The following is a 27,841-nucleotide window of genomic DNA, read 5'->3' as shown; positions in this document are numbered from 1 at the left end:
CCTCCAGCGAGACACCCGCGATATCCATTGATTCTTCATTTAAGCTTGAGTCTTCACCAACTTGATACTAAACCCAATACAATAAAATCCCACAAAATACAAGGAACAAAATTAAAGCAAATACAACACTTTTTGTCATGGAATTTTAGCCAACATAAAACATAGTTGTAAATCACAACTTTACAGCTTTTAAGTCAGTCACAAATGCATCTTTATTAGCTAGCCTTAAGCACCGTATATCAACATAAGAACACCTGAGCCAGCCAAATTGATTGAACTAATGGCTAGAAACCAACCCCTCAAATGGGCATTAATTGAGCGTTTTATACAGCCAAAGGAATACTAGGATGTACAAAGCATTTAAACTGCAACCCAACTCTTGCACCCTATATAATAACAAGAACATATGATTATTCAAGAAAACCTTCTTTTTCTCAAAATCAAATATAGTTTTAAACATATCTTCAAATGAACTGATTTTAAAACATTCCTATTGAAATAAATTTAAAGAAGATAGCTAAGGATCATTTAAGCAAGATAAATGTAATAGATGTGTCTTGACTCTTGAACCCTATATCTATATATTTATTAAAGTTAAAAGATGGAAGCTTGCAATTAAATGATGCAAATTCTACTCTGACATAATTTTTTTTATTATTAAATAATCATATAAAAATAACAACACAGTTCATGACAACACATTTGACAGTCATAGCACTTACATGATCTCAAAAAACTGCCCATTTTTCCCCAAAACACTGACCGAAGAAACTGCCCCCAACATATGAGTTTCCAATTACAAAAAATCTAATGGAGTTAATCCCATATCTTTTCATATTCATACACCTCATGTAATATATACAATTGTACAAAGCATCCAAAAATAATTATATTTTACCAAATTCTCTAAAGTTTTTACACCACCTTATGGACATATCATGAAAAGATAGAAATATCCATACCTTCAATATTTGATCATGTGTTATACTGCCAAGAAAAATGCTGGAAAGTACATCAGGTGGTTTAACTGGAGTGTCCACTTCCCATGTGTTTGCTGCGTCCCTACAAATAGCAGAGAGGAAAGCACTATGACTTTGGACTTAAAAAGCTAGCATTAACACTTACTGATTGTCATGTTTTCCAATGGAAACAGTTTGACTTGAAACTACTTAAAAGAATTTAATTTAAAGCTTTAAAGAATGGTCCAATAAATGCAAACGATGGATCCTATAGAATGGAAGGATCATTTTAAGCACACAAACATAAAAATTAAGGGATAAAGGAGTTTTATTAGTAGCCAGTAGGTATAGTTGTTATCCCAACAATGATAAAGTTGTGGTCTTTTCGTCTTTATTAATTCAAATATTCCTGATTAAGAAGGAAAGAAACGAGCAAATAAAAACATATGCTTTTATGTTATGTTCATAGAAATAACTCCTCAACCAATCAAATACGAATTATATTTTTACAGAGATCCCAAACAAAGGCATTTAGGAGGCCCAACAACTTAATTTTTGGCCAGCATGTATCAAATGACCAGCTAACAGTAAATTTTCAGAGGCTTGAAATGTAAGATGCTAAAATACCAATCATTCACAAAATCCTGGTATTCAAGAGGTACCATAGCGCTCCAACACCTTTTATGGTGTTTGGTCACGTAGATTCAAACCCCACCAGCCCCACTCACCCAATTTACCTAGGGAAAACGAAAATGAAAGAAAAAGCCCATCTCAAACAATTTTGTAGCTGGCTTTTGTGATTTAAAAAGCACTTATTTTTTAAAAATTCCCCCCCCCCCCCACCCCCTCAACTTATTAAGAACATATCTTTGGCCCAGTTTTTAGAAGAAACACTTCTTTAACACCACCTAATGCAACGAGAATGGATCATTAATGCAAAAAAGCTTGCCCTGATCATATACACACACCTGGAAAATGTCGAAATGCTTTATACACTGCTTACGGAAATCTACATATCTAAATCTAACTGTATATCAACGTCAAATAAATATGAGCAGGAAACATATTGTAATACATATTAATGAATATCAAATAAACTAAATAAATGAATAAACCAATCTACGACTCTGCATTCTAATTGAATATTTTAAAATACATACAAAATATAATGTTGAATAATAGTTTTAATGGTCTAGAACTTGGAACATCCAAATTTTGAACAGACTCAGCAATCCAATTATTCTCAACAGCAAATCCTCCTTGGGAAGCTCCTCCCAAATTTGCAGCAATTTTAGAACCTCCAAAATTTAGTTTTGATGTTTGAGTATCCTTATGAAAATTTTTATGCCCAATTATTTTTTAGTGCAAATCACTATTAAACAAAACCAAAATCTCAGCAAACACCTTTCTATGTTTTCCCATGAAAACTAACCAAAGATTGTCATTTAGATTAACAATCAATTTATTGTCTTATCCTGTGATCCAAAAACTCTATTAACTTTTTTGAACCTTATGAACAAGTTGCACTTCAAAAGATGCCTTTTTAAAAGTAACTAATTGAATCACCTACCATTTAGCTGTAGAAAAGTACATCTTGATGACCTTGACATAGGATCTTGTCCTTTAAAAGCTGCTCCACATTCCTAGACAAACAGACAAATGAAAATTTAAAACAATTAATTTGTATAAAAAATAATTAAATCCCTAAATCATAAGTGATAGAAAATACCAAAGCAAAGGAGTTTACTCTTTACCTCTCTTGCGATATGACTCCTTAGCTCTTGAAGCAAAATCTAGGAAGCAAAATGGGGAAATTGATATAAGAGATTTTCAAGAGGTAAATTGGTATAAGAGATTTTCAAAGAAAGGAAGAGAGTTCAATACCAGTGAATTATTATGAAAAATTGCAATTTATCTCATCAAACATGTTCTGATCCTCCCATCCAAGAATATTCACCAAAATATTGATCATTAAAGATGTAGATCCACAAAATAAAATAAAATAAAATAAAAATTGGTTTAACTCAGGGGTTTGGATGAAAAAATAAATTTATTCACGAAATAAATTATGTAAAGAATCAAACTAAATCGATCAATTATGGCTACCATCAAAATCATAGAAATGGACCTCCTCACTGCCCCTTACCCCCTAAAAAACAAAATTACAACATGACCCTATACAGTAACAAAAAATTTTCTCTTTACAAACTCATTGGCCTTAATGCTTTGTCAGACTTGACATTGCTTTAGAATACATAAGCATTTATGTTAAGCCTACCATAACAAACCATTGCAAACCTAGCAAGTTTGCTTATGGTGCTTCTAAAACTTCTACCTTTCAACTTATTTTTACATTAGAGAACTACTTAGTACTAGTTATATACCTTGGATTTTATTACACAATATGACTTAACTTGCTGCTATAGCCTCTTTGAGAAAGGATAATCAAAGAACAATTGGCCCTTTCTGAAGCCATAGTTTAGTGCCAATTTGATTTTCACTTTTCTTGACAACAAGTTCAATGCATTCTTGTCTGGTTGTCATTTACCTTTCAATAAAATAACAAAACAATCTAAGTAATATTATTCAATGAATCAATTAAAGTAAAGAAACATCTATGACAATAAACAATATCAAAATTTAAAACACACAAGAAAGTTAGAAACATCTTAGCAAGCAGGTTCAATATTCTGAAGAAGCATTTCATCAAACAGCTAGTGTGCTTGACTTAAATTTCAATTTAAAACAATCATCAAACATAGTCGTTATTTGGTAAAACTGAAACAAAAATTTATTAGAAAGTTTCAAATTCAAAGTATGCATGTTTTCCAAAAAGGAATTGGAAAAAGAAAAACATTGTGAATCTTTCAATAACTTGGAGCCTAGGGATTTCCAATGAGAAAAAAGATGGGTGGCAAGAGAGTAGAGTATTACATAGAAGACATGTAACACATTTCTAGATAACCCCATTTTAACAGCTTGTCTCAAGTGGAGAGTCTAATCCTCAAAGGAAGGCAGCAACTAATGGAATGTTAAGAATACCAGATCAATTTCCTCAACTTCACTTCGGAAAATTTTCTCCCAAGCTGATTTGAAAGAGAACTACAAAGTTTAGTAGATTGAATAAAGTATAGCATCTTCTTCTAAATGTGATAAATACTACCTCCTACTCCCAACATGGTTGACTTACAAGTTGACTTATGGCTCACTTAACTTCTATATATAACTTTTTTTTCTTTTTCTTTTTTTTCTATTTTTTTTTTTCAGTTGAAAAGTGACAATACTCACATTCAACATAGATAGCAAATGTTTACCAAAAAAAAAAAACATAGATAGCAAATGTAAAACTAAAAATCATTATAAAGCCCACCACATTTGAATATTAAGAAATGCATTTTGAAGAACAAAGCAAAATTTGAATATCTAAGGATAACAAGAAAAGATATAACCTCAACCTCATCGTGATTCCGTCTAAATCGAAATAAATACTTATCCTCATGAGTAAAAGATACAAAATCCATGAGCAGATGCTCAAACAAATCTATTATATTTTCAACATGGATATGTTTTTTTACTACCATTGATGGAAACGTAAAAGGAGAAACTTCAGTCTAGCGCCTCCACCAATCAAAAGAAATTCAGAGGGCAAATTTTGAAATATTGTAACCAACCCAAAATGATACAGAATTTCCAACACTTCAATGGTAATACTTTTGAATCTCAGTTCTTGGTATTTTAATTGAACAATTCCAATATCTTCCTTGTTCTCAATACTACTTTCATTTAGCAAATACAAGAAATTTAAGTAACATGAATTTGGGAAAAGTAACAAATATTGTTTCTCTATAACTTAAACGAGAGAGAGAGAGAGAGAGAGAGAGAGAGAGAGAGAGAGAGAGATCACTTGATTCAATAATCTGCTTGATGTTTTTGGATCCAACCTGATGTCGCGGAAGCCTGAAGAGAGACACACACGATGCTCTCTTGATGGAACAGAAACTAAACTGTTAGTTTCTGGTAGTAAACCTCGAATCCACGAAGGGTTTCCCTGAATCCACAAGGAGATAAAACTGGAATCCACCAGAAGAAAATTTGACAAAAGTCTGTGTTTATTGATAATAGTCTAATTTGCCTCTGACGGCTACAAAACATATAAATACTGAGCAAAAACGTTTAAAATCCTAATTCGCACTAATTAAGCGATTAGGTGACAAAATTACCGAATTTTACCAAAAATGACAAAATTGAGTTAAACGCAGAATCATAAACTACTGACCTTAAGGGTCGTCCCAAAAAAGACGGGACCTTATTCTGACTTTTAAACTAAAAGTTATTAAGGAAAAACAAATATTACTATAAATAGCAAAAACATTATTTTCGGGGCCTTAACGAAGGAATTTGCCTAAAATTTGGCGACATTCATGCTATCATGAATCTGGATCAGAACGCTGTTTCCCTTCAACCTGCCAAATTTCATGCAATTCCGACACTGTTACCTCTGATGGCCCCTACTGGCACCCCCCTTTGATCTTGCGTTGTGACTTCCTGTGCCCTTGTCCTGTGCCCTTGTTGCTCTAAGAAGGCATGTGCTGTCTGTTATACATCACAACCCTATGCAGCTCCTTGCATCCACCATTCCCATTGATTGTGGAACCCTTGGAATTTCTTGAAGCTGGTTGCAATTGTCAATGTCAAGAAGTTCTAATCTAGCGGATCTACTAATGCTTTCTGAGAGAGTAACAATATTGGAGTCACCTAGAAGTAGAAATTCCAATACTTGGAAGTTATCGGGCTTCATGAATTCAATTATATTTTTATCATAGCCAACGATTTCCAAACTAATCACGTTGAGAAACCCATATCCCTAAAACTGACTAAAGGAACTGTGTGCTAATAATAGGGTCCAGTCTCATTAGCATCTTGTGACTTTGCTTGCTTCACCCATTTTTCCATTGCTGTTCAACTTGCTTCCAATTTACACTTATCCCTGCACATAAAAGTATGGAAGTGAAGTCAATCATGTAACACAATTACGAAGCATGAATGAGGATAGAAAGGAAGGATGTTACCACCACGGACTTTTAAAAGCTGTTGAACTAGGAACCACTAGCATTGTTGCATAATCTCTATCAATCAAAGTGATTTTTTTTTTTCTACTTGAATTTTGGATGGAGTTCCAACATTGGCTGCTCAGAAAGTTAAAGTAGGGATTAGCTTAAGTGCCAATTTCACTGACTAATAAAAATTAGCTGTGGATATAGATTTAAATTCCAAATATCTTATAGAAAAGAAAGTGAAACTACATATTCAACCTTTGATATCATTAGTTTTCTAAAATGTCATCTGAATAGATGATTTTAATTCTTTTGCTGACAATTATCTAAGGTTTAAGACATTCTTTTTCACCTATACAATGATGATAATAATAATAATAATTATAATAATAATTATTATTTTTATTACTATTTTTTTTTAAAAAAAAAAATTTAAAAAGGTGAACAGTAATAGGAAACTTGAAAGATGCGAAGGGGGAAAATGAGGAGAATGTGCATATTGCATGTCAATGAGAAGTAGAGAGGGAGTTGGTGTGGGAAGGAGAGACAGAGAGCATATACCTCTGGTGCCATTCTGTAAGGACTTCCCTTGAAAGAAAGCATGGAGGATGAAACTCTTATCTGCTTCAGAATAACCAAAAATCAGAAATGCTTTTGATGATTAACAGGAAAGCATATAAAAATAAATACAAAGAATATAAATACATACTATTCTCAATGTTCATAGGTCAAGTATTTTTATGGGCTCCCCAATATGTCAGGCTAGCTTCATACTAGTAAATCATATGCCCTTCATTCTAGTTGGCTTTAAAAAAAAAACATAGATAGCAAATGTAAAATTAAAAATCATTATAAAGCCCACCACATTTGAATATTAAGAAATGCATTTTGAAGAACAAAGCAAAATTTGAATATCTAAGGATAACAAGAAAAGATATAACCTCAACCTCATTGTGATTCCGTCTAAATCGAAATAAATACTTATCCTCCTGTGTAAAAGATACAAAATCCATGAGCAGATGCTCAAACAAATCTATTATATTTTCAACATGGATATGTTTTTTTTACTACCATTGATGGAAACGTAAAAGGGGAAACTTCAGTCTAGCGCCTCCACCAATCAAAAGAAATTCAGAGGGAAAATTTTGAAATATTGTAACCAACCCAAAATGATACAGAATTTCCAACACTTCAATGGTTGAAGTTAAAATACTTTTGAATCTCAGTTCTTGGTATTTTAATTGAACAATTCCAATATCCTCCTTGTTCTCAATACTGCTTGCATTTAGCAAATACAAGAAATTTAAGTAACATGAATTTGGGAAAAGTAACAAATATTGTTTCTCTATAACTTAAACTAGAGAGAGAGAGAGAGAGAGAGATCACTTGATTCAATAATCTGCTTGATGTTTTTGGATCCAACCCTATGCAATTCCTTGCATCCACCATTCCCATTGATTGTGGAACCCTTGGAATTTCTTGAAGCTTCTTGCAATTGTCAATGTCAAGAAGTTCTAATCTAGCGGATCTACTAATGCTTTCTGAGAGAGTAACAATATTGGAGTCACCTAGAAATAGAAATTCCAATACTTGGAAGTTATCAGGCTTCATGAATTCAATTATATTTTTATCATAGCCAACGATTTCCAGACTAATCACGTTGAGAAACCCATATCCCTAAAACTGACTAAAGGAACTGTGTGCTAATAATAGGGTCCAGTCTCATTAGCATCTTGTGACTTTGCTTGCTTCACCCATTTTTCCATTGCTGTTCAACTTGCTTCCAGTTTACACTTATCCCTGCACATAAAAGTATGGAAGTGAAGTCAATCATGTAACACAATTACGAAGCATGAATGAGGATAGAAAGGAAGGATGTTACAACCACGGACTTTTAAAAGCTGTTGAACTAGGAACCACTAGCATTGTTGCATAATCTCTATCAATCAAAGTGATTTTTTTTTCTACTTGAATTTTGGATGGAGTTCCAACACTGGCTGCTCAGAAAGTTAAAGTAGGGATTAGCTTAAGTGCCAATTTCACTGACTAATAAAAATTAGCTGTGGATATAGATTTAAATTCCAAATATCTTATAGAAAAGAAAGTGAAACTACATATTCAACCTTTGATATCATTAGTTTTCTAAAATGTCATCTGAATAGATGATTTTAATTCTTTTGCTGACAATTATCTAAGGTTTAAGACATTCTTTTTCACCTATACAATGATGATAATAATAATAATAATAATAATTATTATTATTATTATTATTATTATTATTACTATTTTTTTTTTTTAAATTTTAAAAAGGTGAACAGTAATAGGAAACTTGAAAGATGCGAAGGGGGAAAATGAGGAGAATGTGCATATTGCATGTCAATGAGAAGCAGAGAGGGAGTTGGTGTGGGAAGGAGAGACAGAGAGCATATACCTCTGGTGCCATTCTGTAAGGACTTCCCTTGAAAGAAAGCATGGAGGATGAAACTCTTATCTGCTTCAGAATAACCAAAAATCAGAAATGCTTTTGATGATTAACAGGAAAGCATATAAAAATAAATACAAAGAATATAAATACATACTATTCTCAATGTTCATAGGTCAAGTATTTTTATGGGCTCCCCAATATGTCAGGCTAGCTTCATACTAGTAAATCATATGCCCTTCATTCTAGTTGGCTTATAGAAAAATATGAGAGAGTGAGAGAGAAAAAATAAACTTCTATTTATGGTTTAAGATAAATGTACATGTTTAGCCATGTTGATGTCCCTGCCAGGAAAGCCACATTATTTAATAACCATAAAGAAATTAACAAAGCTGCAATTCCTGGAACAAACAACTAAGGAACCACAATTGATACCCAAATACCTGTGCACTATATTCCTTTCATGTAATTATGATGGATCCAATATTTACATATTACATAGATTTGAACATGAGAAGTCATTCCTTCTCCCTCCCTTTGTCCCGATTATCTATATTACTGTGTATGTGTGTGCAGTTGTATGTGCATGTGCATATCCACTGGCCTTTATGAGATCAATTTTACCAATTCATTTCTGTAGTGTCAAACAATATTTGGATGTGAAAGCTGACTAAGAAAATTTGTTTCCTGTTAACAAGAAAAGATTCAGCTAAAAACTTATATACCGCCAGATGATGCACTGCAATTTGGCAATGGTAATTCAACTATTCAAGTAACAAAAATATAAAAACTGAAGAGAATCTTATAAATAAAAATTACAAAGCCCAGCAACTTGATTTCTCTATAAATACTCATCCTATGAATGAGCCTATAAATTCAGAGAAAGAGAGTAACAAAGGCAGCCAAAGATTTTGATAAAGGAGGCATACCTTGGCATCAAGGTTGTTTTTCAATCATCATCAATGATGGAGAAGGGCTTCTTGATCATTTTTTTCTGACAAATTCATATACAATCAGATACTTTTATCCTTGTGATTTTTATAGGTTTTTATTTATTTATTATAGTTATAAGCTAGTATTTATTAAACTTGCCTTCGACCCTCTTGCTAATGGTAAGAATTTTTCCTTCAAAAAATAACTTGGACGAAAAACAAAAACTCATATATATAATAAAATCAAACATGTATAACCAAAAAAATCATACGTGTAATATGCAATATCCAACAATAAGACAATTTCTACAAAACCCAGATGAAAAAAATACAACACAAAGCCGTGATTAATTAGGCTACCAGGGCACTGATTGGCATCAAAAACCGTGACAGTGAAAGTGGAAAACAGAGACAAACCTGAGGATTAAACAATCTCAATTCCCACAAATAACGAAGCATCAAGCTGCACAGAACCTATAAAAATAAATTAATTAATAAAAACAAATGGGTATCTCTGGAAAGATGGAAGAAAGTGGAAAACAGAGACAAACCAACCTGAGGATAGTGGGAGGAAATCCCATAGGAGTGATGCCACTTTCTCTTTGAAGAAAGATTCCACTGAGAATCAAAAATCCTTTGGGCACATCTATTGGCTTTTTCTTGTCATTCACGTCAAATACCAGGTAAAGGTTATCAGAATAACAACTTATCTTAATCTAATACATTTGTTGCTCATACTACCCGATTTGATTTTGTACTCGTCAAGGTCAAACACGAACCCATCTTAGCTGACCAACAAGAGCATTAATTACTTGAGGAGATTCTAAAATAAGTCTTGTATAATTAATAAACTGTCTTTTTAATTTAACTGTTCTTTTTATTTTTTATTTTTTTTTTTTTTGAGAAACTAATTTAATTGTTCTTCAACACAATTAGGTGACTCCAAATTTTTTGGTTTCATCTTAACAATTGTAGCTCAACTTTTATAATAGAATTAAATCAATAATAGAGTTGACTAGCCAACATGATCTTGAAATTATGTGCATGGTATCTATTGTGTGCCCTATCTTGTCAAGCATGATCATTAGATTACTTTTGTTATTGAAAATTAGGCAAACATAGCATTGTTATGTAATTTACACTGATATAGCCAAATCGACCATCCCTCTATTTTATGAGCTTAAGCTTTGAAGAATGGGAAGCAAGTAAAAAATAATTCTTATTATTTGTAGAAAATTATTTTACATCTACAAATAAAGTTGGTATTTAATTGTCCAAGCATAGTATATAACAATAGATTTAATACACTAATACAAGATTGTAGGAAATTATTTGAGCTACTCATGTGTATAAAAGAAACATATATAGAAGACAAGGTATATGAAACATGCAAAATACTTCTTATTCAATGAATAACCCATAGGCAAGCCTATCTAGAATGCTAGAAAAGTCTTTCCATCCAATGTAACACTTTGAAGGAGCACAAGACTTTTTGGACCTGCGAATAGTTAGTAGAAAACAACATTAAGAGAAAAGATCAAAATAAGTAAATAACTTTATACCAACATTAAGATGGTGAGAAGTTTGATTTTTACCTTCCATATAGCCAAGCATGTTGTGCTAAATCCTAGCACCAAGAATAATGTCCCTAACCAACTGCAACTTAGAGATGGCCTTGCTAATGTCCCATCGTTCTTGTGGCAACTCCATAGAGCATGCCACTCCGACCTTGACCATGGATATCAAACACTCCTTTATTTTATTTGCAAGGCTACCATTGTGATTTCCAAGAACTTCATCAACATTATTTAAAAGTTTTGGATCCACAACTTCCGTTACACCATCAAGTAAGGCCATGCTAGCATAGTTGTGAAGGTTAAGGCCTCCCTCAAACACACTATCTGTGGGTCTCTTTCCTGTTATCATCTCCAACAATAAAATTCCATAGCTATACACATCTCCTTTGGTTGACACCTCACTTCCTAGACCATACTCTGCCATTAAGAATATTTAATATAGATAATGTGTTCACATTATATTTTGGAAGCTCAAAATAATCATTGTAAATATGGGAAAGCACGTGTTAACAATTAAAAAGTACAGTAAATTGTGCTTACCTGGAGGCGTGTACCCAATTGTTCCTCTTATTCCAATCGAACTACTTTCTTTTGAATTGGTAGGTCTTAAAAGAAACTTCGCAAGCCCAAAATCTCCAACATGAGCAATCATATCACAATCAAAAAGAATGTTGCTTGGCTTTATATCACAATGAACAATTGGCATTGGGCAATGGTGGTGTAGGTAATCGAGTGCACAAGCAACATCAATGGCAATATTTGTTCTTTGAAGAATGTTCAAATTTCGTATCTCTACCTGTGTGATATTCATTTCCATATCCATATGCAACCAATTTTCTAGACTTCCATTTGGCATGAACTCATAAACTAGAGCCTTAAAATCATTGCCACGAAAATCCACACTTGAGCAAGAACTAATCACCTTCACAAGATTTCGGTGACGAATATTTTTTAAGGCTTCACACTCGGAGATGAAGCTTCTAGAAGCTCCTTGACGTTGAATATTTAGTACCTTAATTGCAACAATTGTTCTGTCCTCTCCAAGGATGCCTTTATACACTGAGCCAAAACTACCAACACCAATCAAATTTGCTAATGAAAATCCGTCAGTTGCTTTTAAGAGCATTTGGTAAGACACCCTCAAAAATGATTGCTTCAAGGAAGATTCTGAAGACATATCATTTCTTTTATTTTTGCGACAATAAAATAAAAAAAATGATACTATGGTTATTACCAAAATCACACATGCTATTGAGATAACCACTTTGAGTACAAAAGGCCCCTTAATTTTCTTATCTTCTTTTGTTAAACACCTAGGCAACTTTAGTTCTGATATGCCCCCACACAATCTACTATTTCCAATGAGTGATATTGTGCTAACATTTGCGAACACTCCTTTTGTAGGAACCTCTCCCTGAAAATCATTGAAGGATAAATTCAAATTATTGAGGGAGAGTTTCTCCAAAAATTTTGGAATTTGACTAGAGAAGTTGTTCCGAGAAAGATCCATCACTCGAATACCTCTCGAAGAACTCAGAGATGTTGGTATTTCTCCTTGAAATAAATTACCCTCCACGTAAAGGTACTCAAGGCTTGTGCAAGAGCCTAGGTTGCTTGGAATTTTACCAGACAACTTGTTTTCAGATAAGTCCAACTCTTTTAAATGGACAAAATTGCCGACCTCAGAAGGTAGTGATCCCATGAAAAAGTTATGAGCTAAATAAAGTCCAATTGACAGCATGGAAATTGAAAAGAGTTGCTTTGGAATGGTGCCACTGAGATTATTTTGAGAAAGATCTAACACCAGCAAATTTTGACAATTTTCTATACTTGATGGGATAGGTCCTTGCAATTTGTTATCATTTAAGTAAAGTTCATTTAACAATGATAGTTTTCCCAGAGTAATTGGTAAACTTCCTGAGAGTCTGTTGTTATTTAAATATAATTGCTGTAATTTTTTAAGACTACCAATATTATCTGGGATTGTCCCTACAAATTTGTTACCATCCATCCATAAGGATGTCAAGTTAACCAAATTACCCATCCCTGAAGGGATCTCTCCAAAAATTAGATTTTCGCTGATCATAAAAAGGCTAAGCTGGGTAGAAAGATTACCCAAAACATTAGGCAACGTACCTTCGAATTGATTTGCCATGAGAAGTAGAACTTGCAATCTGCTACAGTTGACTAGAGATTGAAAGAAATTCATTTCATCAGCATCTCCACTTCCTAAATTATTTTCATAAAGAACAAAACCCTCCAATTTCTGTAAGCCTCCAAAATTGCCTGATACTTTTCCCGTTAAATTGTTCAATTCAACTTGGAATCGTTGTAGCTCTGAAGCATTAGATAATGAGATCGGTAGAGACCCAGTCAATTGGTTTTCAGCCATTTGAAACCACTGGAGATGTGGAAGTGTGAGGAATAAGTCTGTAGGAAGACTTCCAATAAGCTCATTACCACCTAATGAAAAAACAATAATAGACGAAAGATTATATAAAGATGGGGGGATCAAACCAGAGAGTTTATTTCCACCAAATCCTAAAAATGTTAAGCTTCTTAATTGACCCAAGGCATCTGGAATATGTCCATCCAATACATTTTTTGCTGCAGCTAAAACTTGTAGAGAGCTAATGTTCCCAATAAAAGGTGGGATTCCTCCACTGAGATTGTTAGCGTGAACATCAAGAAACTCCAACTTTGACAAAAACGCAAGCTCTTTTGGGATTGATCCCGAAAGGTTATTTCCACCGACTTCAAGGTGGTAGAGGTTGGAACAATGGGAAAGGTTTGCAGGAATTTCACCTTGGAATGAGTTATTAGACAACCACAATAATTGCAACCTGAATAGACGGCCAACTTCATCAGGGATTTTGCCTCCAATGGTGTTGTTTGCGAGCACGATTTCCCTAATGAAGCTGAGGTTGCCTATGTATGGAGACAGGGAACCCACCAAACCGCTGGAACGCAGATTTAATACAGTGACTCTTCTATGCTTGCGGCCACACGTAACACCTTTCCACTCGCAGAAATGGAGGGAATCATTCCACGAGCTGAAAACATTTTCAGGGGCCCTTGTTATCTGTGTCTTGAACGACAACAAAGCATGATGATCAGTCTCATTCGCAACGAAATAAGTGGAGCTGGCAGTACTAATACCAAAAATAGAAAGAGTTTCTACATGCAGCAGTACAACCAAAAAGAGAAGGATGGTTTGGAATTGAATTGAGCACAATAGTCTCAGACTCATTGCTTGCCTTTTCATTTCTAATGTGCAAAACTTACGTTTGTTTAACAAAATAAGGTGTCAATGCAGTGTAAATATGGGAGCTCCAGGGTCTTGATGATGACAAAATATGCGTCAATTCTACAATGGCCTAGACTCTTTTTTGTGGTCAGCTGGTCATGGTTGATTCCTAACTTGTGACGATATGCAAGATAGTCTTGTCCTTGTGCCATTGATATTTATCTTTAAGTTGACTTTTGAGGCAAAACTGAAATCATTCTTTGTGGGTAACCAATTAATTATACATTTTTTCCTTGATGAGACAAAGACCTAGACTTCTTTGTGGGTATTTGGCATCATCAATAGAACTATGTGGTTGATGACTAACTTTTTTAGCCATGTGTCGTTGATTATTGACTTTGAAGGTAGCAGTTGAGGTTGATTCCTAACTTGTGACGATATGCAAGATAGTCTTGTCCTTGTGCCATTGATATTTATCTTTAAGTTGACTATTGAGGCAAAACTGAAATCATTCTTTGTGGGTAACCAATTAATTATACATTTTTTCCTTGATGAGACAAAGACCTAGACTTCTTTGTGGGTATTTGGTATCATCAATAGAACTATATGGTTGATGACTAACTTTTTTAGCCATGTGCCGTTGATTATTGACCTTGAAGGTAGTAGTGAACTGCAATCACAATTTTCATTAAAAAAATTCCCCCCATTCTTAGTTGGTGAACAGTTTTATTGATGATAATTAACTAGTTAATTCATTAGATGAATTGGGTGCACTGGGATTCCCATCGAAATAGAACTATTTCATTGTTTGTGCTTTCAGAACATTTGAATTTTGGAATTACACAATTACATGGTATAGAATTCAAAATTCAGAGTTACACCAAAAAAATAATAATTCGTCGATGTCAAAGTAATAGTATATCAACTAATCATATGAGTAGGTAATTGTTCAATGTATAATGTTATTTTATGAAATCACTAGGTTATGAGAATATGCATGGCTTTTGAATGGATTTTGTGGTATGCCCTTTTTTTTAGAATTCATTTCCTTGTTCTTGTGCATGCAAAAGTTTGTTTCTAAAAAAAAATGGTTATAAGAATATGCAACTCTTTTCAATGCTTTCTACAATAGTGAATTAGTTTCATTTTCTAGGGAGTTTAACATAGAGTTGATAATAATATAATCTAATCCTCCTCAAATCTTGTATAGAAACCATGATCCTTCTTGTACTGGAGTAGAGGTGAAGGTGACTAGAAAGTAGATAATGGTATGAAAGTTAGCAGAATATATATTATTATTCTTATTAATTGTCAACTGTTTGATTCAGATTCCATAGAGAATAAAGATATGTTTGGTAACTATTTTTTCCCCTTATTTTCTGTTTCCAAAAATAATTTTCTATTGTTAAGACTAAAAAACTTGTTTGCCAACTCAAAATAGATAGAAAAAAAAAAAAAAACTGTTCTCAAAACTCAATTTGTGAAAGAAACTGAAAACATGCAAAATGCTGTTTTCAGTTTCTAATTTTCAAAATTTAAGAAAAACATGCATTTAATTTAATAAATCTATCTCATTTAATGAGTTAGTATTAAAGTTCAAATCCTAGTAACAACATATTTTAATATTTTCTATTTTTTCTTCAAAACACTATCTTTTTAATTTCAACTAACCAAACATGTTTTTGATTTCAAAAATACAAGAGAATTGTTTTTTTCTTTATACTACCAAAAAAAAGTTCTTGAAAATAGAAAAGAAAAACTATTACCAAACATAACCTAAAGATGTAATTATATGTGATTTTGTTTTTCTATTCAAGTTTGGACCTATTACAGCTTCATGGTTTGTTTCATTTTTACCCTATGTTTAGATAGAAAGAGATAATTGAAAAGGAGTGAAGATTGTAGAACTTATCACCCTAAATATACTGATGTAGGAAGTTATTCACAGAATGCCTAAACAAGATGAAACAATTTATTAGCATAAGATTGATCACCTTCACAACCGGGATTTGGAATTTTCTTGAAGGGTTTTTGTTAAGCAGCTCTTACATTTCAATTGAATGATGACATTGCAAATTTTATTCGACGAGTTCCGAATTTTCAAGAAATTTTATTTATTTTAAAAAATTAAAAAGACATGGATGCTGTTTTTATTCATTGCTTTTAATAAATAAATAAATTGGGGCAGTGAAGAAAGGTCAGATTATGAGAGTGAAAAGGAAGAAATGACTCAATGGTATTAGTGTAAGTATAAGTGGGTTTTTTTTACTTACCAAAAAAAAAATTTTTTTTTTCCAATATGGCTAATTCGGCTTTGCCATGCAGTCAATTTGGTCTTGCTTCAAACTTCTTTTATACTTTAGAAGACCTGTTAATAGGTCTTCTAAAGTATAAAAGAAGTTTGTGCCCCATGATAGAGAGAGTGGTTGAGTAGTAACATTTTGCATGTGGCCATTTGACTCGGAATATTTTTGGTATTCTTGTGAAATTTCTCTCATCATTTCCTACAAGGAAGAGAGTTGAATTAAAAAAAAAAAATTTTGAACTCAGCAATATGAATGTGCAATCTAGACAATATTTATATCTTAGCTTTGATTGCACCGCCTTCTTTGGAAAAGGCACTCCCAACGTGTTTGGAGCCCAAGGCTCCAACCACTAATAGTGACGTGGCATTAGTTTTTTCTTTTGTTTTTAGTGGTTAGAGCCGGAAGCTCTCCCTTTGAATTTGAGTTATTGTATTTAGCATTGGCATAAGCTGGAATACTTTAAAGTTTGATTCGAATTTTCAGGGCCCGTTTAGTACATGTGTTTAAAAATTGAAAATTATTGTTTAAAAACATTTATGGAAATATATGTGAATGAAAAAGTGTGTTAAAATGCGTAAAATGTTTAAAAATTGAAAATGGTTGTTTGAAAACACAAACCAAATACCCCCTCAGTACCTGTTGGGCCTTCACCATACTACAAAGGGACTAAATTTATGAAGACCATGATGAGGTAGTTTCTATACACACTCCAAAAAAAAAAATAAAAAAATTTATTGTTCTTTCTCATCAAACTTCTAAAAAAGAAAAAGCACTTCCAACAGCAACTCCTAGCTACCTCTAGTAATTCTTTCTTTCCCTTTACCATTCTTACAATATTACACATACTTTACCCACTTTTCAAAATTTTGAAATATTTTGATACTGTTATTAACGAAATGATTAATATGCTAATTTCCACCAAATCTCAAGGAAAGTGTCATTCTCTTAAACTTTTGGAGTGGAGTAACATTCCCTAAGAGTTTTTGTAATTTACCCTATTAATTTTCTATACTTTTCCAATTTTTCTATTCCCTTTTCAAACACACAAAAGTAAAACAATTATTTTTACCGACTCTAAGAATCTTAATGTTGGAGCAATGGGATAGGTTTGCAGGAATTTCCCCTTGGAAGGAGTTATTAGACAACCACAATACTTGTAACCTGAATAGACGGCCAACTTCATCAGGGATTTTGCCTCCAATGGTGTTGTTTGCCAGCACTATTTCCCTAATGAAGCTGAGGTTGCCTATGTATGGAAACAAGGAACCCACCAAACCTCTGGTACTCAGATCTAATACAGTGACTCTTCTATGCTTGCGGCCACAAGTAACACCCTCCCACTCGCAGAAATGGAGGGAATCATTCCACGAGCTGAAAACGTTTTTAGGGACTTGTGTTATCTGTCTCTTGAAGGCCAACAAAGCTTGATGATCAGTCTCATTCCCACCGAAATAAGTTGAGGTGGCAATACTAATGCCAAAAACAGAAAGAGTTTGTACATGCAGCAGTACAACCAACAAGAGAAGGATGGTTTGGAATTGAATTGAGCACAATAATCTCAAATTCATTGCTTGCATTTTCATTTCCAATATGCCAAATTTACGTTTGCCTACCAAATAAGGCGTCTATACAGTAGAAATATGGGAGCACAGCCTCTTGATGACGACAAAATAGCGTCAATCCTACAAAGACCTTGTGTGGGTATGGTTGATGCCTTACTTGTGACGACATACAAGATTTGAAGTCAACTTTTGAGGCTGAGCTGTAATTATTCTTTGTTATATATATATATATATATAAAGAGAGAGAGAGAGAGAGAGAGAGGGGGGGGGGGACTTTTGTGTGTGGAAAAATAGAAATTATGCATGGAATAAGAGGGAGAATGACAATTTTATATCATGAGGATAAGAATAAGAAGAGTCAAAAATAAAAGAAGATAAAAAGATAGAATAATATTAATATTGAGAGTAGTGGGGATACCAAAAGTTGAAATGGAATGAGAAAGGTTGAAGAAAGTTAAGGTAGAGAGTAGTGGGGATATGAAAAGTTAAAATGGAATTGAAAATTTAATAATAAATAAGAATAATTAAACAGAAGATAAATTAAATATGATATTTTGATTGTAATATAATAGAGTTTTTAATTCACTTTAAATGTTAAAAAAATTTATTAAAAAATTGAAAAAAAAAATTGATAATGACATAGCAGCTGATGTGGCTCAATGAGAGCGTAGCAACATTAAATACTACGCTTCAGCTTTTAGTAATATATAGATTTAGATAGAAAGAGATAATTGAAAAGGAGTGAAGATTGTAGAACTTATCCAATCAAACAGACTGTTAGCAATAACTTGATTTTGAGTTGGGATCCCAACCCATGCAATCGGTAAAAGCATCAATCTTAAATCTTTCATGTGGCATTTGGTATGGGGTAATGTTTTAGGATTCTTAAGAATGTTTAAAAATTCTCATGTTTGGTTGCAAATCACGTTAGGAAATCAGATGCTAGGAGAATGTGAATTCCCTTTAAAACAGGGGGTATCCAGATTTCCAAGCTTAAAGGAAATTATATTTTTTATAAATTGACAATTTTAATCATTTTTCCTTATCATTTAAGTAATTAAGATAAAATATAAAACAAATTATCAATATCTTTTCTCTTGTCTTATAGACCTAAACGTTGTTAGGTTGTTTCGTTATGGATTAAGCTCTTTTAAAAATTATTATTAATAATAAAGCATTTGAGAATTAAAATAGGTATTTTTGTATGTACTTGTCATTTTAAAATGTTAGACTACAGTCAAAGTCACATATTCACTTTGGTAAAGAATTCATTTTGGTTGATACAGTAAACGTCATAGCATAAGGAACTTGGAATTTCAATGCAAATATTGCAGCTTCTGTATAGAAAGTAAAAAGCTTTAAAAATAATAACGTAAAACTAGTTCAAAATTAAATACGCAGCATACTAATCGTGGGTTATGCCTTGCTTGACATAAGTTTCAGAAAGCCTCTCTTATATCACCAGAAATATATGCAACTATTTAATAAGACAATTATTGAACATACTTGCCCAAAGGATTTTAGGCTCTAAAAGTGAAAGAACAGCAATATGTAAATAATACTTTTGAAAATAAGTTTTATGTTTACACCTCATAAACTATGGCTTTTAAAATGTAATTTTCCCTAGAAACGTTGGAAAATTATTTGCCTAGTTATTTATAAATTTTCTGCAATCAAGCACAATTTTTTTTCTTCGGCCATTTTTCTCTAAATTAAATTGTTTGTCTTCATATATATTGTCTAAAGATTTTGAAAGAACCATCTGAAAAATCCATTATGCTTATCTAACAATCACTTTCATTCGAATTTTATCGGAAGGTATCGTCAGGGAAAAGATGAATAAATGTTTTCCCCCAAAAGGTATCACTTCAAGAGTTCACTTCACGTTCAATATAAAAGGAGAAGACTATCTTCTATTTGGTCACAAGGAAGTCATCAACTATACCCAGAAAAATATTTAGTCATCATCATCAAATTGAATTTATTAGACCAAAGGTGGGAACCATGATGACAACTTGAATTTATTAGAAAAATTATTAAATGCCCATTGAACAAAGTGGGAAGTGGGAACCATTAAAAATTCATCAAAATCAATAGAAAAAGATCATTTTGGACCATTTAGGAGCATTCGATGAATAAAACTGATGCAAATTTCAAATCTAGACCATTAGTTCGTGGTGTATGATTTGCATATACCAGCACTAGCAATTTATTGAATGAAATCATTGTTAATACCAATATTTCAAGCTAGACTTTGAAAATTTTCCCGACTGAGACTTTTAGAAGTGGATCTCTACCCAATTCACTATCCCCGCTTAGACTTCGAAAATTTTCCCGAGACTTTTAGAAGTGGATCTCTACCCACTTCACTATCCCCGAGTAGACTCTGAAAAGTTTCCCCACTTAGACGAATTCAAGATACTAAGAATCTAAGATGCTACAATTATTGAAAAACTAGACTTTTTTTTTTTCAAAAAAAAAAAAGGTATTTGGTATGGACTCATTAACCCTATGTCACGTGATGGTAAATGTAGTACCACAAGTACCACCAAGGCCTTGATGTGGCTACTGTTGTGGGCATATCACATTCATTGAAGTGCCACAACTCAAACCACTTAACTCCTCCCAAAAAACATACAAAACGATATGAGAACTTATACTACTAAGCCACACCCTATGGTGTTATTGAAAAACTAGACAATATATAATAGAGGGGTTTTACTAATGTATGCCTTAAGACACATTAGCAAACTATTTTAGGAAAAATTTTATGAAAAAGTGACTAATTTTTTTGAGAGTTTTTTCAATTTCTCATAAAAAGTTTTCTAAAATGGTATATTAGGTATATTTTATATTATCTTATGTTTTGTGGGCCCATTAGCTATGAGAGGAAAGACTTATATACTCGTAACAAGGTATATTTTTCCCCAGAGTACAAGCAACATAAACATAAAAGTGATATAAAAAAGTGAGGAAGAAAGAGACTTCGAAAGTTCTACATATAGGGTCCATAACCCTGAATGGCCTTTGGACCCATCCTGAACTTCCAAAATCCAAAAAATGGCTTGTCCCAAAAATCTATGTGTGTGTGTATATATATATATATAAGTAGAGACCTCATGTGGGAAAACATGAGGTCTTGCCAAGTGACACTCTAATTTTGCATTTAGCATTTTTTTTTTTTACCTCTTTCATTAAATTTTTTTTACTGTTACCCAAAAGTTTATATTAATCTATTTTACTGTTATCTTATTAATATATCATTAATTGCCTAAGTTTACACTACACGTTTCTCTATTCGTCATGCCTTTTGACATATCTACCATTTTAGTATTTTAAAAAAAGCAATAATAATAATAATAATTAAGGACTAATAGTTGTAACTAACCACATAAGGCCCTGAAGAGAAATAGAGAGACACAAAAATGTTATAGATTGTTAAATAAAATGCATTGTTTTACTATATATTATGAAATAAAAGACTTGAGACTGACAAAACATTTGAAAGAGAGAGAAAGAGGAATCTGAGGGGTTATCACCTCCGTTATACTGGCCTCCCACCACCATAAAGAAGCTGAAACCCCTATGGATAATTTTTTTTTCTTTTTTCTTTTTTCTTTTAAAAATTAGGGGCTTAATTATGATTTAAGTTTGGGTAATTTGGTTGGATAGTTTTTGTTTTGGGTATATAAGTAAAGAGAATATTTGGTGCGCAATATAAAACCATATTCTACTATAGTTTAATTTTAAATCATCTATAAGACACCTGAATACACACTTGTCCACATCATGTCTTAATTTCGCACTATCGATGAGTAGAAGACTATGAAAGAGTTGAACATACTTTCATTTCATTGTATGATATATATGAACACAACACAAAGTAGTTGATTTTTATGGTCCTATTACTTTTTGCATTTATCTTTAGTTTCATGATCTAAAAAAATAATAATAATCGTACCTTAAGAAGACTACAAATGTACAATGATGCTACTAAACTAATTTTTAATATCTCAAAATGCATATGTTTCTTTACTCTAATTTAGTTTACTTTTTTTTATAATATATATATATATATATCATTATCTAAAACCGTCTTACATAAAATATCACAAAATTATCTGTGCATCGCACGGGCAACTTACTAGTATTAAATAAAGGAAAACTTCTCATCCAATTAATTTCTTACATTTTATATGTTTAAAACCATAAGGGGTGTTGAACTAATTGAGAGGTTAATGAAAAACTATAAAATTAATTCTGAAGCATCCCTAAAATAAAAACTACTTTCTTTTGGAACGGATAGAAAAATAAGAAGAAAGTAAATGTTATTGTTTTCTTTCTTGTTTGTTTGGTGAAGATGATAGAAAAGTGGAAGAGTAAAAATTAAACACAATTTTTCTTTATTTGATTGAGAGGATGAGTGAGAATGTGGAAAATGTAATTTATGGGAATTTACCATTATACTCTTGTAAAATAAGTAATCTTTTTATTATTATATAAATAAAAAAAATGTCATGAGCTATATAAATTAGTAAAGGTTACGCATTATAAAAGTGAATGCATGACATTCATTTTATTATTTTTTTTCTCTTTTTTCACCCATCCATTTTATATGTAAAAAATAATTAATTTCTAAATTAGTTAAAATAACATCTTATACAAGTGAACACATCATTTCCCCTCTTTCTCCACGTATCCAAATTTTAATAATTTTTTATAATCAATTTTCAATAAATTAGTAAAGTTAAATATAAGTGAACACATCACATTTAATATATGGAAAATATTTTTATGGAACTTGGAATGATTTTAGTTTTTCCTCTATCCATCCTATCTATAAAGGAAAAAAATAATGAATAAATGGTTGGATTAAGAATTTAAGATGAATTGGTCAAATTGGTCAGAATCGAATTAGGGAGAGACAGAAGATGTGGGGTGTTGAAGAGGTGTGCACTCGGGCCTCTGAGTTGCTGAAGGAGTTCCATGATGTGCATAGAAAGATTCCTAGGTTGGCTGTTCGTAGTGGGGATATTCAGTGGAAACCTCCTGCATTTGGTTTGTTCAAAGTCAATTTCGACGGAGCATTCTTTGAAGAGCAGGCGTGTGCAGGTCTTGGGGTGGTCATCAGGGATTTGGTGGGGTTAGTTATTGGTGCGTTGAGCTAGAAAATTAGGCATTCGGGGTCTGTGGCCATGGTGGAAGCCTTGGCTGCCCAAAGAGCTGTTGTATTTGCCCCGAAGCTATGTCTTCAAGCTGTGGAGGTGGAGGGTGATTCCTTGAAGGTTATCCAAGCTCTTGTTGCTGCCAAGCCTTCAAGGACTTTGTTTGGAAATGTCATTGCTGATATTCATTATTTAGTAGCTAATTTTAATTGTAGTTTTTGTCATGTCAAGAGGGAGGGTAATAAGCTTGCACATGCCCATGCTCATAGAGCAGTTGTATCTGCAGATTTTGATGTGTAGTTAGAAGATCTACCATGTGACTTGGAGGATGTTTTTAAGTTTGATTTGTCTTAAATAAAATTTCTGACCTGATTCTCAATATATATATATATATATTCAAGATGATGTCTAATAAAAATGAATATATCATAATTATGGACAAAGTTTGGTTACAAACTTGGTTGTAACCTAAGGTTACAACTTCCTTCAAAAACATTAATATTGCTACATATTTTGAAAATCTAATTGTTAGATTGCATGTTCTTTATACTTTTAATATACATGCCAAATTTTGTGTCAATTGGATGTTATTTATTATATGATTCATAAACTTATTTTCTAAGCATAATTTTAGATTACAAAAACTTGCAATTTAAAAAATTAATTGATGACATATTTATTGATCTTTCATCTTATGAAAATTTTGCAAGCGTGGAGGATATAAGAAGAAAATGTAATCCAATTATGAATTTTGCAAGCATGGAAGATATAAGAAGAAAATGTAATTCAATGATGAATTTCTCTTCCTCTTATAGTTTTGGGTTTGATTTTTGTTTGGGTTAATACTTAATTATTTCGGAAGTGAGAATTTGAATTTATATCAAAACATAATATTGGCTACGCATTTGAATGTGCCTATCAGTTATTTGAGTAATATTAGAAAGTAATTTTGTTATAAGCTATGATTATCATGATAATCTCCTTTAAGAAAATAAGAATTTGAATAATTTATTTGAAACTTAAAAGGTATAGTTGTACAGGGAAAAAAATTAGAGAAACATAGCATGCTATAACATAATTTCAAAGAATATGGACTAGCTCATAAAAAAAAATATATATATATATATATATCAATCAAACACACCAAAAATAATAGAATGATATTGTTAGGTTCTAAATATTTAGTCATAAATGTTTAGGTTCTAATATGTTGTATGTTGGCAAACCAAGAACAAAAACTTGTCTAGGATTAGATCTTAGGGTCTTTGAAGTGTTTTAGATCTTCTAACTCTATCAAGCACCTACCGAAGATCAAATCCATATTGCTAGTACCAGTGGATTTAAGTTGCAACCAAGCCTTCAACTATCAATACTATGAAGATCAAGGCATGAACTGTAGGTTCATGTGAGAGTAGATCCAGATCAAAGCCTTCAGCTATATTTGTAAGTAATTGTTATAATTTGATTTCAAGAAAAAAGATATTATAATGTATGGGTTTACAAAATTTAAAAATTTGGTAAAATTACTAATTTGGTCTTCTTCTTCTTCTTCTTCTTCTTTTTTAAATTCAATAATTACAACAATCACGGAAAATATATTTGAACTTTGGTTCTCCAAAAAAAAAAAAAATGAGAATGTTACTCATTTATTTCTATCTCTGGTGAAGAGGTCTATATAGGTCAAGCAAGTCTATTGATATCCTAATTATTTCATAGATTCTAAAATAAACTCACATGTAGGTATATATAATGTTAGAATAATGTTTCACAACATGATATTTTATGATGTCTCTATTATCAATAATTAATTATTCAAAATTTCTTGTGAAATTTTGCAATATTTTTATGATGTAAAATATTGGTATGTTGAAATATGTCTTCTTGATTTTGTAGGCTAAAATTATGAATACATTCATTATAGTTCTTGACTTGACCATATCCATCATGATGTAACCCATTCTTATGATGGAAAGGAGGTGCAAGTTAAAATTGCTCAGACTATGAAGGACAACAAAGGCTAGTCTTTGGATGGTTAGTGCATAATAATCGCAACAATCCTTCCGTAATGAGATTCATGCACGTTGAGCATTGGCCTTAATAAATCTATCGTGTCATTGCGAGTAACTTGGCCTCCTATAAGAGATGCTGTCATTATAGTGATTCTGGATATGAACGATAGATGAATCCATGCGTTAGTATGGAGTTACAAAAGTAATGACACATTAATCAACTTCTTCATTAATGAATCTAATTAATGAAGGTATTTATTAATGAATGTAACATATCTGTTACTGTTAGGACATATGTGAGATTGTTAGGGACATATGTTATGTAAATTGGCTAATCCTTTAACAAGTTTAATACTTCAAGAAACAAGTGTTCAAATTTAGTAGCAAAGTCATGCAAATTTGACCAAAAAACAAGTGAGGAATGTGCTGCTCATTAAAGCTCGACAAAAGTCTCAACAAAATCCTTTCTATCAAGAATTACTGCTGAAACTCAACAGATGTTGTATCTATCAAGAATTATGAAAGTAGGTTTTCCAGATATGATTACACGCATATCCTTTAATATTTGTGTAGGGTTTATTTTCTCACAACCCTAGACATATATAAGAATTATTTTAAGAGTTGTCACAAAGTTGTTGCAATTGTTGTTACATGCATTGTGTGATTGGAGACAAAAATTGCTCTAATTCATCATATTCTCTGTAAAAGCTATTGCATCTTTACGCCAAGGGTTTTGTGACCAAGGAGCTTCCTAATCTTCATTGTTGAATAAACTAAAGAACTTTGCAGCCAACATCTTCCTCAAGTTGGTGTATTAGTCACATATTGGGATTTGTGCATTGAACGAAGAGATTGCCACTACAATACAAGTCCAATTAGATATTAGGGTAAGGGTTCAACTCTATGTTGGTATTAAGTACTAGGATTCCTTTTACTTATAACTGCTTATTTTGATAATAGTGGATTTTCAGGAATGGTAACCTTAAATTCACCTAGTGGGGTTTTGCCTTTGTGGTTTTCCCTATTCGTAAACAAATCACCTATATCAAATTTATTTTCCGCTGCATTTAACTTAGTTTGTGATTTGTTTGTGCTATCATGCCATTGCATGTTAAATTGACTTAATTAATTAACTTGGATTAATTAAGACCAAGACTTCTTTTGGCGGTATTTGGTTGATGACTAACTTTGTTACCCATGTGCCGTTGATTACCGACCTTGAAGGTAGCTGTTGAGGTTGAACTGCAATCACTATTTTTATTAAAATTTTCTTCCAATCTTAGTAGGTAACTAGTTTTATTGATGATAATTAACTAATTAATTCATTAGGAATTGGGTGCACTAGGATTCCTGTGGAAATAAAACTAATTCATTGTTTGTGCATTCATGACATTTGGATTTTGGAAGTACACAATTGCATGTACAGAATTCAAAATTCAGAGTTGCACTAGAAAAATAAATAATTGGCATGTGTCAAAGTAATAGTATTTTAGCTAATCATATGAGTAGGTAATTGTTCAATATATAATGTCATTTTCTAAAATCACTAGGTTATGAGAATATGCATGACTTTTGAATGGATTTTGTGGTGTGTTTTTTTGTTAGAATTCATGTCCTTCTTCTTGTGTGTGCGTGAGTTTATTTCTCAAAAAAATAAATAAATAAATAAAATAAAAGAATATGCAACTCTTTTTAATGCTTTCTACAATAGTGAATTAGTTCTATTTTCAAGGGAGTTCAACATAGAGTTGATAATAATATAATCTAATCCTCCTCAAATCTTGTATAGAAACCATGATCCTTCTTATACTGGAGTGGAGGTGTAGGACTATAGGTGACTAGAAAGTAGATAATGGTATGAAAGTTAGTAGATTATATATTATTATTATTAACCGTCTACTATTTGATTAAGATTCTACAAAGAATAAAGATGTAATTATATGCAATTTTGTTTTTCTATTCAAGTTTGGACCTATTAAAGCTTCATGGTTTGTTTCATTTTTACCCTATGTTTAGATAGAAAGAGATTATTGAAAAGGAGTGAAGATTGTAGAACTTGTCACCCTAAACATACTGATGGAGGAAGTTATTCACAAAATGCCTAAATAAGATGAAACAATTTATTAGCATAGGATTGATCACCTTGACGACCAGGATTTGAAATTTTCTTGAAGGATTCCTATTAAGCAGCTCTCTTACATTTCAATTGAAAAATGACGTTGCAAATTTTATTCAACAAGTTCCAAATTTTCAAGAAAATTTATTTATTTTAAAAAATTAAAAGACATGGATGTTATTTTTATTCATTGCTTTTAATAAAAAAATAAATTGGGGCAATGAAAAAAGGTCAGATTGTGAGAGTGAAGAGGAATAAATGACTCGATGGTTTTTTTTTTTTTTTTTTTTTTTTTATGTTTATTTGTCAATTATCCTCAAGCAAAAAAAAAAAAAAAAAAAAAAAATTTACACAGTACTCGATTTTGTTAAACTCGAGTACCGTAGAAAAAAAAATTTCTTTATTTTTTTTATAAAAGGTACTCGAGCCTGGTATACTCGAGTATTGTGTTGCATGGTACTCGAGTTTACCAAGCTCGAGTACTACTTTATT

The 27,841-nt window shown here is 32.1% G+C and overlaps 2 protein-coding genes across 15 annotated transcripts; both read right to left on the bottom strand.

Annotated features, from left to right (window-relative positions):
- Window positions 1–111: 111 nt before the first annotated feature.
- LOC112004312 (receptor kinase-like protein Xa21) lies at window positions 112–14,337 on the bottom strand. 14 transcript variants are annotated; one of them, XM_065773588.1, is made up of 13 exons: window positions 11,485–14,337; window positions 10,963–11,361; window positions 9,923–10,865; window positions 9,365–9,830; window positions 8,593–8,688; window positions 8,445–8,504; window positions 7,906–8,010; window positions 7,400–7,813; window positions 3,344–3,507; window positions 2,714–2,752; window positions 2,530–2,602; window positions 963–1,062; window positions 112–386 (listed from the first exon to the last, which is right to left on the bottom strand). In XM_065773588.1, the coding sequence occupies exons 1-2, from the start codon at window positions 14,207–14,209 to the stop codon at window positions 10,988–10,990; spliced, it is 3,099 nt and encodes a 1,032-aa protein (XP_065629660.1). In that variant the 5' UTR covers window positions 14,210–14,337; the 3' UTR covers window positions 112–386; window positions 963–1,062; window positions 2,530–2,602; window positions 2,714–2,752; window positions 3,344–3,507; window positions 7,400–7,813; window positions 7,906–8,010; window positions 8,445–8,504; window positions 8,593–8,688; window positions 9,365–9,830; window positions 9,923–10,865; window positions 10,963–10,987. The 14 variants fall into 14 exon arrangements, with proteins under 14 accessions (XP_065629660.1, XP_065629661.1, XP_065629662.1 ...); XM_065773589.1 differs by lacking the exon at window positions 7,906–8,010 and having other exon boundaries at window positions 9,365–9,841; XM_065773590.1 differs by lacking the exon at window positions 7,906–8,010 and having other exon boundaries at window positions 9,785–9,841.
- On the bottom strand, window positions 5,563–8,608 carry LOC136067552 (TMV resistance protein N-like). The gene is made up of 5 exons (XM_065773607.1): window positions 8,593–8,608; window positions 8,445–8,504; window positions 7,400–7,581; window positions 6,575–6,634; window positions 5,563–5,751 (listed from the first exon to the last, which is right to left on the bottom strand). Exons 1-5 carry the CDS (start codon window positions 8,606–8,608, stop codon window positions 5,563–5,565), a joined length of 507 nt encoding a protein of 168 aa, XP_065629679.1.
- Window positions 14,338–27,841: the final 13,504 nt, after the last annotated feature.

The sequence above is a fragment of the Quercus suber genome, unplaced genomic scaffold (genome assembly GCF_002906115.3).
Source record: "Quercus suber isolate HL8 unplaced genomic scaffold, Cork oak 2.0 scaffold_77, whole genome shotgun sequence".
In the NCBI taxonomy this organism is placed as follows: domain Eukaryota; kingdom Viridiplantae; phylum Streptophyta; class Magnoliopsida; order Fagales; family Fagaceae; genus Quercus; species Quercus suber.
The sequence above is the reverse complement of the archived record's forward strand: the minus strand, read 5'-3'. Positions and strand labels throughout refer to the sequence as shown.

Coding starts and splice junctions, on each gene's coding strand:
- LOC136067552 (XM_065773607.1), bottom strand. Junction 6,635..7,399: donor CAAGCAGATTATTGAATCAA/GTGATCTCTCTC, acceptor ATTCTGAAGCAG/ATAAGAGTTTCATCCTCCAT. Junction 5,752..6,574: donor CTTACAGAATGGCACCAGAG/GTATATGCTCTC, acceptor GAATTCATGAAG/CCCGATAACTTCCAAGTATT.
- LOC112004312 (XM_065773589.1), bottom strand. CDS start 14,209: ATGAAAAGGCAAGCAATGAGTCTGAGACTATTGTGCTCAATTCAATTC. Junction 11,362..11,484: donor AATTGGGTACACGCCTCCAG/GTAAGCACAATT, acceptor TCTTAATGGCAG/AGTATGGTCTAGGAAGTGAG.